The sequence below is a fragment of the Dermacentor andersoni genome, chromosome 2 (genome assembly GCF_023375885.2).
Source record: "Dermacentor andersoni chromosome 2, qqDerAnde1_hic_scaffold, whole genome shotgun sequence".
Classification (NCBI taxonomy): Eukaryota; Metazoa; Arthropoda; class Arachnida; order Ixodida; family Ixodidae; genus Dermacentor; species Dermacentor andersoni.
This window is the reverse complement of record NC_092815.1, coordinates 112,694,866-112,709,693: the sequence shown is the minus strand read 5'-3', so window position 1 is coordinate 112,709,693 and position 14,828 is coordinate 112,694,866. Positions and strand designations below refer to the sequence as shown.

The 14,828-nt window shown below is 45.1% G+C and overlaps 1 protein-coding gene across 1 annotated transcript; it reads left to right on the top strand.

The window, feature by feature from the left end:
• Window positions 1–207: 207 nt before the first annotated feature.
• On the top strand, window positions 208–13,953 carry LOC126541368 (salivary anticoagulant protein P23-like). The gene is made up of 7 exons (XM_050188119.3): window positions 208–239; window positions 4,548–4,608; window positions 5,599–5,649; window positions 6,337–6,504; window positions 10,435–10,553; window positions 11,856–12,035; window positions 13,506–13,953. The coding sequence occupies exons 2-7, from the start codon at window positions 4,566–4,568 to the stop codon at window positions 13,812–13,814; spliced, it is 870 nt and encodes a 289-aa protein (XP_050044076.2). The 5' UTR covers window positions 208–239; window positions 4,548–4,565; the 3' UTR covers window positions 13,815–13,953.
• The last annotated feature ends 875 nt before the right edge of the window (window positions 13,954–14,828 follow it).

Genomic DNA, 14,828 nt, shown 5'->3' with positions numbered 1-14,828 from the left:
TTGGCGGTGGTTACATTGATAGCGCCTGCATGAGTGATACCGCAGCCTCTAACTTTCTACCCAAGAACTTTCCAAGGAACCCGACTGGCGACTGGGGAAGTGCACTGACGAGATAAAGAAGCTGCTGATACGAGAGAAAACAAGAAAGAGAGGCTGACACTATAAAGTTTGGAGTTGGACTCCCAGTGCGCTAGTGTATAGGCGACCGACTACAAGGGCGGACAGACTCTTCCGCTGAGGTGAGCAAGTTTCTTTGCTTTCATGTTTTCACCGATCCGCATGTTTGCATCCTCTCGGGGTGGCTCCCGGGCCGGAATGAAATAAATGTTTCTCTCTCTCCCTCTCCCGCCAGGCTGTTATTTTTTTGTATATCCCCTCGCTCCGGCAGCCTTCCATAACTTGAAGGAGGCCTGCCGCTAACGAGCTTTATCTGTGCCCTAATAATTGTAGAGAGTTCGTTATAGAGAAAAAACTGTGCATATAACTATTTAGCAAAATTTTAAGACGTGTGAATCACTACCGAATAGCCCTAATTAATATTTGGATAAAGTTTATTACTGCTGCTCCACTGATGCTGCCTTTGCCGTAGTGGAAGTCAATTTGATTTTTGAACATAATGCAGGGAAAGCGTCTTATTTAGTGCTGCAAACATGATTTATGATCTAAGAAACGGGCTAGATTGTGTTCAGTAATTCGATACCTCGAAGGTCATGTTCAATTCAACGTTCCGCACGCAAAACCCGACGCAACATATGCAGGAAAACGACGACGACCCCTTTGGAAGGCGCATTTAACGTTTTCGGCTGGTGGACCAGCCTTCGTCAGAGTACGGTAACGCATATGAACAACTCATACACTGCTTTAAAAGCACCGTATCAAGGGCAGAGGGCGCACTGTCTGCGCTGACTAAAACTTTCACTACTCCTAATCATGGTAATCGCCGGCACTTACCTGAGAATCATGTTTGTATATATTGTATCCTGAACACACTTGCATTTCATTTTTCTACTCAAAAATGCGTGTCAATCATAATTATTTATTATACGCAGTTTAAGTTCTAGTCAGCGCAGATAGTGCGCCCTCTGGTATTGATACGGTGCTTTTAAACTGTGTATGAGTTGTTCATGCGTTACTGTACTCTGACGAAGGCTGGTCCACTAGCCGAAAACCTTAAGTAAATATGCCTTCCAAAAGGTTCCTCGTCTCTTTCCTGCACATTATATATATATATATATATATATATATATATATATATATATATATATATATATATATATATATATATATATATATATATATATATATATATATATTATTACATACATATTCGAGAGTTTCTGAAGCAGATGGAAAAGAAATACAATGCTCCAGCGGTATAAGCTCGTGCTCATTAAAGCCCCAACTAAAGCAGCCTGTATCCCTGCCCCGATTGCTAATCGATGGCTCTATGGACAGAATGAGATGCGTCAAATCGTTACGTATCAGTTAGTTCACCCAATTTGCTATTAAATTGTATGCTTAAGTGGAGGATTCGGGGTAGCATGTGATATAGCATTGTAGAATTCACCGCAAAGGTCCAGTTTGCACAGAAGGTCTCCAACTTTTGCAGGACCAAAATCGGTGCGTTACAAGAATAATTCTAGACCTTGTAGACGTATGGAGGAATCTCGTGCACGTTCTCGGTGGTGGTGGTAAACTTTATTGAAAGGGGACAGGGGGAAGGGTAATAAACCCGGAAATTTTCTTAAGTAACCCAAGCCGTAGAGCGGTCCACGTGACAATACAACAAAACAGATCCATGTCCGAACTATAGCTTACAGGACGAAGAGAAAAAAAGATAGACAGAGACACTCAGACTCTCTGGAGAGGGAAGTTACCTATAGTGTAAATACAGGCCGGCTAACTTGTGCTGGGAATAGAATGCGAGAGGAGGAAAAAAGAGATAGAATAATAGAGAGAGAAAATGATGCGTGACACTAACTCGATATGACGCGCCAAAATGAAGTTGGTCGCACTATCACCATGCCCTCATGTTATCAAGCAGAGGAGCACCGCAGTGAAAATATTCTGCGTTGTACTTGGTCTGGAGCAGTGTCCGAATATTCTCTCACCCCCGTCAGGGAGGGATCGTCCAGTTTGCCAAGCGTAGTCGAAAGCGCTCTTCTAGTGGCTCTAAAAAGGGGCGGCAATCGGGGACACCTCTTCGTTTCCTCGCAGCCGCAGTTGCTGCAAGCACGGCTGTAAACCATACCAACGCGTAATCATTCCGCATTTGTGAACGCAACGCCGAGAGCACAGTTGCACAACGTTTCACTTATGCGAAATTTTGCACACTCTCCCAGAAAGCATACCCAGTCATGTAGAATTATGCGTTAAGGTCTAATGATCGAGTCGCCGAGTACGCTATAATCTAAAACAATCGTTTCCGATCTACCTGTGGCGTGCCTATGTCAAAATACATTTTCAGCCTTTACAAGCAGCCTAAGAGGTAGCTTTAGCTGGGGGGCAGCTTCCAAAAACACTCCAAAAACACGCCTTCAATCGGTGACATTAATTACGCGAGCACACAGGAAAAAATAGAAACCATTTACAGCGGGCTGTTCGACGTGAAATACGACGGGAGTGAGGTTACATCTCGTGGCATATCTAACAGGGGAACGAAATTCTCAATTTTAAGCCTGGCGGTCGAGGCATGAAGGCATAGTGATCCCGGCATAATATGACAGCTTGTAGCCGAATAAATTGACAAAAGCCGAGTTCACGGAATTATTTATTCGCCAGCTCATTAGCTTACGACCAGACATCGGGGCATTGCAATGGACATCTCATATTGCCGGAATGCGCAAAATCGCTTGCGAGGGCGGCGGAATTGTAAACGGTCTTTGCAGGCGTTTTCAACTGCACGTTTGCGATCTGCATCCCTGCCTGCCGGTGGCAGAGTTGAACAGAAGCGCAAAGCATTTTACGTGCTCCCAGTGCCGGGGATAAGCGCTTCGCGCCCTGGCAGTTTCTGACATTTGTCTGGACTCCTTCCCCAGGGCAGAGTTCACCGAACACTAAAATCAAGTGTTCCAATCCTCATTCAAAACGTTTGAGTGTGCATGTTTTCGGCCCCATTTCGGATTAGATAAATATAGAACGCAGTGAAAGTTCGTGAACGAATTAGGCGACAAGCTTGACGGATCGCAGAGCTGGGAGCAATCGAGGTTTTCGCATGATGAGGATTCCCAATTGACTGCTACCAAATGCAATGAAAGGAAAGTGTTATGTCAACAAAGCACCGAAAACCGACCGAATTATGCCTCAAAAGAATACAAGTAGTATTGACTGGGTGCAGACGAAAACTACATATGAGTGCGAGGGAAGGTACATTTATTTCATGACGGAGTCAAACTTACATAGTGACATGTGAATTCGTGAACTGCAATATCTCAGCTGAAGACTATGTACAAATTAGCTGGGACGTAGTAGATATAGTTGCATTTTGTCAGTGCCCTCATCTTCGCCCTCACTTAAAATTTGTATGAGCCATAGAAAAAAGACTCCAATTCCGATTTACTCCCCAAATAATTTCTGAAAATGAAATTTCATGCAAATGTCACGCAATTTCGCAGCTGAAAGAATGAGACGTTATGCCTAATACAAATTCTTTGGCTGCGTGTCGCAGCGCCAAAAGTCGTTAAAAGAATGACATGCAGTGCATATATATCTTAGGCAGAATCCCTATTAAATGCCAAAACTTGTACTCAAGAACTCTGGCCACAATTCGCAAACCAAACTGGCAAAAGTTATTACACTTAAGCTGTTGACAGCATTCGATCTCAAATCAATACGGTATCCCTAACTGGCGGTCGAAAGTCATGTGCCGGGTATTGATAACGATGAAAAGATTTGAATTCTTGAAAATGACAAATCTACTTAAGCAAAAATTTGAGATTTCTAGTGGCAACTAGAAAACATGAGCGAAATTTCCCTAAGAAATTTAAATGACTTAGGAAGCTTGAATTTGTACTTCAGGTTAAATTCGGTCAGTTTTGGTAGCAGCCAAGGTCACGTGGTAAAACACCACTGGAGTGCTTGCGCGAGTGAATCTATTACCGAATAGCGATACTCTCGTTAACATAGAAACAGCAAAAGCGCCACATTCTATTGACTTGGGAAACAAGTTTTTTTTTTTTTCGGGTAAGTACAGCGTATTTTCCCCATATTACCGCCCACAATACAATATAACGACTTCATCCTTTCAAGTTGAACTTTAAGGCACCCGTTCACGAAGAAAAGTAATACCTGCTCATTGATGCATTTGTTTCTGTCTAAAATCTGCTAGATAGCTAGCAAGTTCGCTAATAAGTAGGCTTGGTATCTCTGCTTAAGCATTGCTATTGACCTCAGAGTAAAAAAAAAAAGAAGAAGCGACTCCGAACCGCTGAAGTTACACGTACCGAAGTGGACCCACACTTACGCGTACATGTGAAGCGCGCTATTGTGGAATCGCATTCGCTTCAAACTTCAAAAATTATGTTCACTTTCTTTTTTTTTATGAACAGGCTATCAAGAAGAACACTATGAAAACATTCGTTGTGGTATTATTTATCGTCATCCATTTCGGTGAGTGCTATTCACATTGTATTGCGGGAGCAAACCACTTTTCTCTAGCAGTGAAGTGGCATTAAGAGACACACATTTTGCAACACTTAAATTCTTGCATGTGGTTAGTGCATATGCACAAGGATGTTTTTGACAACAGTCTGCTCGCTTCCTTTACTACAACTTGTTGAAGTAATAATGCGCTATCGGCATAGCCGTTTTTTTTTTTTATCAGAAAAATAGCATCGAAAGTTTAGGCACTCGCACGACATGCAACATGTCGCTCAACTATCTTTTTTTTTTTTTGTACCATAAGAGTACACACGCTGAAGCCCTGCATGTGGAGCTGACAGGCAGAAAAGTCTGTCCGTCGTACATGTTTTTTTTTCAGTCGGCGTCTTTGTAGCGCTCATTTCTTCTCTTCAAGTGAAGTCTACGCACGTAAGCAAGTACACAGGGTTCAAAATGTTATATCTGCTTTCAGAACCTTATCTTACTTTTACCACTGCCAGAAAAGATGTAAATCTACGACTACTTTATCACCGAGCATTTAGCTGCATCGGTGAAAGAAATATTCATAGTGCTGGGGCAAAGCTATATATATAGTGTGGCCCGCCATTTTATACAGCTGACCGAAGGGCTGCCGTAATGTTTTTAATTCTCCGCTCCAACTTAGCCTACGACTTATCTCGTACTAACGGTAACAGTTCTCAAAACTAAATCTAAGAAACGTATCCATAATGGCCAACCTTGTTACGGGATTTAAATAAACTGATGATGGTTTCGCTAATACTTCATGGTAGAAAGCACTATCACGCCGGAATACAAATTTTGTAGGCAATCACACTTGGGCGATAATGCCAAATATAGCAAGGAAACATTTTGTTCTGCAGATAGAACTGGTAACTAAAGATGTTTCAGAAAGCTTTGGTGGTTGTTTTTTTTGTCTGACTTATTCTGGACTGATTATTCTATAACCAAATTATAATGACTAACAAATCATGTTCGCAGGTAATGCCGATGTCTCCGATGAAGACGACTGCACAGAAGCCCAGCAAAGAGGCACGTTACTTGTTCTTACTCCCAAATTTCTCGCATGTTCATAGGTATTTAGTTGACGGCATTGGTGGTGGTTAAAGCAGCCCTGAATTTAGTTTATGTGGAGATGGGTCCAAGCGTTGCTTCAAATGGGGAGCCATATATTACCGTAACCCTAACTGGTACGACAAACGCAATCCCGTAAAAGAAGCGTTTCGCGACGCGTGATGCTTCACTCACTTCATTATTGACACACGTAGCCGTATATGTGCATAAAAATGGCGCGACGCTCAAGATCAGGTCCCCTCCACACATACACACAAGCACACTTTCCGTGGCAGGCTGGATGGTGTGGGGAAAAAAAATGTCGCTCTCTCCAAGACCCGCGAGCGTATGGGGAGAGAGTGGCAAGTAGACGTGAACACAGCAACGGTTAGTTTTCATTCTGGATAAAAGCCTATAGCCGCTAGCACTCGAGATGGGAGAAAAACGGGCGAGCACCACTCGTGGCTGAGTTTTCAACTTCCCTCAAAACGCTGCCCGCAAATGGTGCACCAATTACAAATAAGGGACAGCAGGCTCCAAGAGCAAGCGCAGTATTAGCTCATTTCAAATCAGGGTAGGCGAATGCAGAGCGTACGTGCCTGAAGAAAGTTTTTAGGGCAACGCTTGGACGCTGGTACTAACGCGCAAATCTTTTCTTCTGCGCAGCTATGAATGGACGGTCCTTGTCGTCACGCCGCTTCATGTGGTGGCCGTTCGACGCTTGCAAGGATGGCGTCACACGCGTCACGTGTGATGGAGACCTCGAGTGCCACGCTTTTCGTCTACAATCGACGGGTTTCGATGTAGCATCCCGTACACTGTGGACCCACACGAGTAAGCGTACGGAGGGTGCACACCAAACTGTTCGCAACCACCCGGGTGCCTCAGAGTTTGTGGCGTCCTAATGCTGGGCAAAAGGTCGCGGGTTCGGTAGCTGGTGGCCGCATTCCAAGGGGGGCTGAAGGCGAAAATGCTCGTGCACCGTGCTTTGCTCGTTGGCTGAACCCCAGATGGTCGATATTAACTCGGATCGGAGCATTCCACGAGAATGTCCCTCCACTACGTAGTTTCGGGACGTGATAAGCCCCGTAATGTTTTTAAATATATCGTGCATATGTGTTGTATCTGCTTGGAGGCGAAACGTGGAGCGGTCGTCATGATAAACGCCAGATTATTTTAACGCGTAAAACCCAATTGGCTCAAATTATTCCCCTGCAATGTCCATACATACCACCTCGTACTTACATTTTTACAGCGAAGCTTTATGCGTCTACGCCCTAAAATACAGTTGTCGTGTTTGCGGGCGAAAACTCAACCAATCACAGCGGGATGTGCATGCAGCTTTTGCTGCTGGGTTCCTTGCCGCACCACCAGATGGCGCTCCTCTCCGCGCACCTGCGGCCGTGGCGGCACCGGCCATGCGGAGGAAAGAAAAAAAAAGAACCAGAAATTTCGCCTTCGCGCATAGCGTTCGCCGCAAGCGTTTCTCTGTAGCGATTACGGTTGCACAGACTGCAGTTGCCGGGAAGTGGAAACTGCGGCATACGAAGCAGGGAGTGACGTAATTACACTTTCATATGTAAAGGAAGAACCCGCCTAGCAACTCATATTATTTTTGTTCTGATAGCGCTATGGAAAGGGCACGTATAGTTGGGACTCCCGAGGTGCGGCGTGAACACGACGAGCGGCGACGTGAACAGCAACGTCACTATGCACAACAGCGTCGTGCTTAGGCTAGGTAGGACGCAGCGGTTCCTGCCCAAAGCAAGCCACGCAAAGTTAGGACGCCTCAACAGCAGAGAGAATACGATGAGCGACGAATAGAACACCAACGTCAATATGAGCAACGGCATCGGGCTCAGGCTCGGCAGTCCTAACCAAGGATACGTCGCATTGGTCTATTGGATCAGATGATACCACTGCTTGGATTCGAGATCTTTTTTTTTCAATTTCCTCAGACTCCGCTTTTTTCCGCCGCAATCGACAGCATTATCGTTTCCTTTGCACCCATTTGGTTGCTCTAACTGGCGACATGATATCGCATTATAAGCATTTCACTATACGTGCTCTCAAGTCCTCTTCTTCCTTTTAATCTAAACTGGAAGAACAGCTAAACTCGTGTTTGATAAATAATACGTGTTACCGATTTGCCGGCTTTCGGGAAAGGGTGCCCTGACAGACATGCAGCAACTCGCCACAGTAGAATCCAGAAAGCACGCCATTTTGAGCTAGCTATCCTTTGTGTGACGTCATCAATAGCCTTAAATTGATTTTGAAATCCTACTGAGATCATGGACAACATGCACCGTAAAACTTAGAAAACCTACATTAAACGTCCTCTTGGTAAACATCGTTTTTATCTATATTTATCTTCAAAGTACCTTGGAATGCCTAGCCGCCTCTGGATTGATGCATATTTTTTTCGTACGTACCAATACACAATGGTTTAGGTTGGTATCTCATAGCTACTGCCAAGTTCAACATATTCTAGAACACCCGTTTAACAGCGCCTCATTAAAATTTAAGGCATTGCCTCCGAGATGCAGCAGGTTAGAGAAATGCGTACTATGTAACTGACCTGGCCACTCCAGGCCATGCTATCGGAATTTCAACTCTATTTTTGTTTGTCTTTGTTTACATTGATGCAGCCGTACGTTTCTTTGGCCTATATATTTCTTTTAGTTTATACATTTCCTTCAGCCATATATCTTTGCTTTTTACACTTCTGGTTTAAATAAAAAATACTTTGATAACACTTGATTAGTACAGCCCCACTCACTCTCGGCATCTTTCGCCGATGTCAGACGTCACTCTAAGCCTGCGTGCTTGAAAGAAGTATTCAAGCTAACAAACTGGGAAGGTTTAGGAGTAAGGATCGATGGCGAATACCTCATTCATTCATTCACAAAACTTTATTAGTGTCCCGAAGCCCTGTATTTTCAGACCGAGGCGGGCCGCGTCCACGTCGGCACTGTCAGGCCGAGCCTTATGGCGTCATCGTGGACCCTCTGGACAGCCCATAGCTGATCTTTATATGAAGAGCTTGTTATCATCTTGTGCCAGTAAAGCCATTTTTCTTCGGGGACGGTGAGAGTCGCGGGACAGCCCGCCAGCATGTGTCTGATGTCAATGATGCCATCGCACACGTTACATTCTTTCCTAATTTCTCTTTCGGGGTGAATTTTATTTATGAAATACGGAGTGGGGTACGTCCCGGTTTGCAGTAAACGTAGCGTGACTGCCTGAGCCCTGTTCAATTTTACGTGTGGCAGAGGGAATTGCCTACGCCCCAAGTAGTAATATTTAGTGATGTCGTTGTAAGTTAATAAGTGATATTTATGCTCCCCGGAATGGTAGTGGGCGTCGGTTCGGTTCTGACCGGCACGGCAAGCAAGTCCTTGTGCCAGGTCGTTCGTCACCTCGTTGAGGTTGGGCCGAGTCTCGTCCGCTGGTCCCATATGTGCAGGAAACCATCGGATTTCAGTTTTGATAGTTTCGACATTGTCGATAATTTTAGCCGCAGTCCCAGCTACATAGCCTTTGTCAAAACTCTTAATTGCTGCTTTGGAATCGCTATAGATGAAAGACCATTTACGGTTCCTGATGGCTAGAGCAATCGTGGCTTGCTCCGCCACCGTGGAATCCTTAGTGAAGATGGTGACGGTGTCCCGTACCTCGCCCCGGCTGTCGACCACCACGGTGGTGTAGGCCTCTTTGCCTTTGACCCAGGCAGCGTCTACAAGGGCCGCCTGTTGTACCTCAGCAACCTTCGGTTTGCCGATGATATTGTTCTATTCAGCAACACTGCAGACGAGTTTCAACAAATGATGGAGAACATTAACAGGGAGAGTGTAAGAGTGGGGCTGAATATTAATGTGCAGAACAAAGATAATGATAAATAACCGGGCAAGGAAAGAACAGTTCAAGACCGCAAGTCAGCCTCTAGAGTCTGTGAAGGAGTACGTTTACCTAGGTTAAATAGTCACAGGGAACCCTGATCATGAGAAGGAAATGCATAGAAGAATAAAATGGGTTGGATCGCATGCGGCAGACATTCTCAGCTCCTGACTGGAAGCTTACCATTATCATTGAAAATGAAGGTGTACAATCAGTGCATTTTACCAGCGCTGGCATATGGGGCATGGACTTGGAGACTGACAAAGAAGCTTGAGAACAAGTTGAGGACCGCGCAAAGAGGGATGGAACGAAGATTGATAGGCTTAACGTTAAGAGACAGAAAGAGATCGGTTTGGATCAGAGAGCAAACGGGTATAGACGATATTCTAATAGACATCAAGAGAAAAAAAATATCGCTGGGCAGGTCATGTAATGCGCAGATTAGATAACCATTGGACCATTAGGGTAACAGAATGGGTACCAAGAAAAGGGAAACGCAGTAGAGGATGGCAGAAGACTAGGTGGTGCGATGAAATTAGGGAATTTGCGGGTGCTAGTTGGAATCGGTTGGCACAGCACAGGGGTAATTGGAGATCGCAGGGAGAGGCCTTCGTCCTGCAGCGGAAATAAATATGATTATGATGATGATGATGATGACACTCCGATATTCTTAAACGTAACTAAACATAAGCGCCCCTTTACTTATCTGTGCCTGTTTATTTACCGCGTGTACGTCTGTGCAGTTCATCTCTGCCCCTGCAAAAGACGTGCAAGCCACCGTACATGGGCCACCCTCTGTAATCTTTAATAAAGAGCCTCTTTATCTGGGTAGCCTGCCATTGTTGATGCTCCCAATTTATATTACAGGAGGCACAGACAGTGTGAGCAAAGCGAACGACTTTGTTGACACTGTGCTTCTGCAAAGAATGCCGACTCTCGTAAGAAGGAATCCAGGCTCCTTTTCTCTCGATCCCTACTACTTCAAAGTAAGTCATACAATCATTAACTGTCTTCCTTCGATAGTGCATAGTGTATAGGAGAGCGTCGAAACCTATATATCAGCAACAGCTGCTTTTTAACTCTCTAGGCACACTATAACATACATAATGGTGCGAATTTTCACATATTAACTCGTAATCGGTCATTTGTGTCCTTCATTAGCTAAAAAGGGGCCATAAATTATGCAAGAGAGCAATCATGAATCGAAATAAAATTTACAGTAACTGCTAATATGCAAATTACCTAGAAGGCCCCATTTTGCAGCCGTGAAAAAAAAAATAATGGTTGGTGTTGAAGCTTTGTATATTGCCCATGGAAATCAGAATACTAAAAACAGCCGTAGAGTCCAAACTTGAGCAAAGTTGTCAGCCTTTTTCGTAATGCAGAGGTGTGCTTCGACCAAGATAAGTCACGGTCGACGGTGACTCCAAGAAACTTGTAGTGGGTTACCAAAGGTACGATCTTTCCACCAATCATAACGGGGCAGCAGGCCATTGACTTCCGTGTAAATGCCATTGCTACGCTCTTTTGTCGGTGCAAGCGGTAGTCCACGACCGTTTAGGTATGTAAACCTTGCTGACACTGGACGCTGTAGCTTTGTTTGTATTTGCAAGCGCGTTAAGCCCGTTGTCCATATGCAGATGTGATCTGCGTAGACAGGGACCGAGACTGTGCGTGCGAGTTCTTTGAGGTGTCCAAAGAACAACATTAAATAAAGTTGGGCTCAGTACACCTCCTTGATGCACCCCACGATAGACGGTATGGTTCCTTGTGTCACCGTCTACAGTTGTCATAAATATCGTTCTCTCTAGACGATATCAGGCTATCCACTGATGCGGACGGCCTCCAATGCCATATTCTTCAAGGGCATCTATTATTGCATCATGTAGAACATCGTGAAAAGCACCCTTTACATCAAGAAAGAGAGCTTAAGAACCCGCGGTCCAATGCTATTAGACTGCGTATCAAATGGCCTTTTTCAGCTTCATCTCGTGGGCATTCTAGTAGAAGACGCTGTACATCCTCGTCCGCGTGGCTTCAAATGCATTTTATGCAGAAAGCGCTTTAATAAACGTGGTACCGAACCTTATACGACGGACTAGTGTTTCAATAGATGTGCTGATATTCAATGTTCGTTGTATATTAAATTATGTTTTGACATTTGACTATTGCAGAGGCGCTGACGTTACTTCAGTCAGCAAATGGATTCACGATCTTAATTAAGCGCACTCTGACAAGGTTACAACTGCACTCGCCTCCCCTCCCCCCTTTCCCACTTTTCTCCACAGGTCTACAAGACGAGCTGGACAAACCGAGACTTGAAGGTGTACGTAAACTCGGGCCAGTTCAGGAACTTTGACACGGCCGTGCGCCGCGTCGGCAACTGCGTACTCGCCATGGTGGCCGGAAACATGAGCCTCAGCTGCGATCTGAGCATCGGTGGCATCGTCGCCGAACTCCACACAGAGGTACGACTGCGCGTACATAATTACCGGGCCCCTCCAACATTATTTGTTGGGGCCCCATAGCATGCTTCACAGTTACCTATGCGACAGAGCAACTCTGTGAGCGCTGAAACAATGGTTCCCATTTGGGCGATTGGTGCAATCACTGGTTGATCCGAGAACACCCCTCGAGGGATCCGTTTATTTAGTTGTCGCTTTAAGAGGAAACCTTAACTCTGGAGCTCCTATATAAATATGCGGGAACGGAAAATCTTGCTGAGCACTCATGGTACCAAATGTGATCAGCTTTGATGAATGTAAACACAAGCTCTGCCGACTTTAGAAAGTGAATTCTTAATTAAGCAACTAAGACCTCGAGAGCGGGAACAACCCACTTCAGCTAGAGTACAACCTTGCACAGCAAAGGAAACACAATATCTTTTACTATACAAACCTAATATGAACGTCAACTTCTTACTTTCTTTATTTATAAATAAATGGTATTTACTTAAGATCAAGATGTCTGTTTTTATTTGATCAGAAAATGTTACTACGTAAAGTGAAACTTTTGTCAACATTCGGCGTGAACAGCATGCTCATGAAATTAGTTTTGCCTAAACCCCCATGCCGGAAGAAATGTCCCGAGAAAATCTGGCACCCACCAAGGGTGGTATTGCGTACGTGTCCACCTAGTGGACTGTTAATTTGGGCTTCCCTTTTTTTATTTAAATGAAATTAAAAGAAAGTTATGTAGTCGCCTTATAATAACGACGGCCACGCTTTCTCGCATAGCAGTGTGTGCACTTGTGTGAAATAATGCACGCACAAAGTTATAACAATCAGAAGTGAGCTTCAGCACACAGTACAAGAGAACAGCCCACGCAAAGCATCTTCTATGCCGCATAAGACGAGCTTCATAACCCCCCCCCCCCCCCTCTTGCTCCTGTGGCAACGACGATGAGGATGTTCGGCGTCTATTTCTCGGGCGCCTCGGACACGCGAGGCATAGACAGCAACAAGAACGAGACCTACGCTGAATTTCCTTCCTCACCGACCGTTCTCATTTGCAAAATTTCTGAGCCATTGACCATCTAAAACAACACAGCGTGAAGTGTTGAACGCTCCAGAACACATTTTCGAAGATACAGGCATCCTTAACCGTGCAGTACAAGAAGCCACACTAAATAGAAAATACAATGTGCCTCCAACTTCATATCATTATTTGTATTTATGTGCGCTTGTAAATAATGTGTTATACCCTCTTGTACATTACGCATTTGGGCTGCAGGTGAAGTGCTGAGTGGCTGCTCTGAGGTACCCCCGAGAAGACAGCCGCCCCCAATATATATCACTATCAACTTAGCTCGAAACTATTTTGCGAGAGACCACTTACTTTCCATAAAGATCTTGAAATCTATTACTAGCCAAGCCTCAATTGACAAGTACAACAATGTGGGCAAAATGTCATACCGCTTTTGTTTGTCTTTCTTTCAGACAAAAGGAGATGGTCTGCTTGGCCGCGTAAAGTTCGTGCGTGTCGAAGCACTCCAGTACCAGACAACCGGCAAGGTTGAAGTCACGGCTGCCCTGAACCAACCTGGCTTCGTGCGCACCTTCATCGTGGGCAACGCCGACTTCGAAGTGACGCCGGGACACAATCTCGACTTGAACGCGATTCGAATGAGGAATTTCAAGTCTCGCGTGGGTGCTTATCTCATGGAACAGATGCGCGAGAAGTTTTATTCCAACTACGAGGCAATACTGAGGCATGCTTTCTCTCGCAACAGCTTTTTCTTGTTCTGATCAAATTAGATACGCTTGTATACAGTTGGGGGGAACCTGGTGGAGAAGGTGAAATCATGTGCTTACCCCTCCTCTGTCTTGCTTATATGGGTTGCGTATAAACTTTCAAATAAAAGTAATCCACGTTTTTTTTTTTAAAGCGAACAGGGTCCTGTGGTGTGGGGATGCGCATCGCGCCTGCCGAGAGGTAGGCCTAAGCGGTCAGACGATGGCGCGGACTCGGGCAGAAACGAGGCAGAATATGCCAACGCCAAAAGCAGACGCACGGGCGGGGCCGAGCAACGGGTTTTTCCGATTCTCAACGACACATTCTGCAACAACACCTTAAAGACAAAGAAAACCCGGATATTATAATGATGCAGGAAATGCACGGGCTGGCAAAATTGTCGGGATCAAGTCCTTTGGTACTGCCAAAGGGGAGACGAAGGCGCTAACGACGTTGGTAAAGCGAAATCACTCGGTCGTGCAACACGACACGGAGGTTAAGTCAATCGATCACATTCTTCTCGAACTCATACCCATGCCGAAAACGAAGGACAGCCTCTTTGTATTAAATATTTATAGCAGTCCAAAATGCAGACACCATAAATTTCGAACGCTCTTTAAAGAAACCCTAGCCATAGCGGACAACCAAGCGGTAGTGATCGGAGGCGATTTTAACGCCCAACACGCGGCATGGGGATACAAAATCGAAACTCAAAAAGGCAGGAATCTCTGGCTAGACACGCAACAGGAAGGCCTGACCCTCGTAACCGACCCATCGGTTCCCACGAGAATAGGTACCAACCTTCACCAAGAACATACGGGAAACGCAGTGGACAAATACGCAACACGACTTTGGGAGCGATCACCATATACTAGAAATAACAGTAAGGGCAGGTTCCGCGCAAGGCAACGGGTAGACAACTTAAGATTGTCGACTGGGACAAATTCACGAAAATAAGGGAGGAGGCCGACGACACGCCACAAGGTATTGAGGAATGGACCGAAAAACTAAAGGGAGATGTGGCGGCA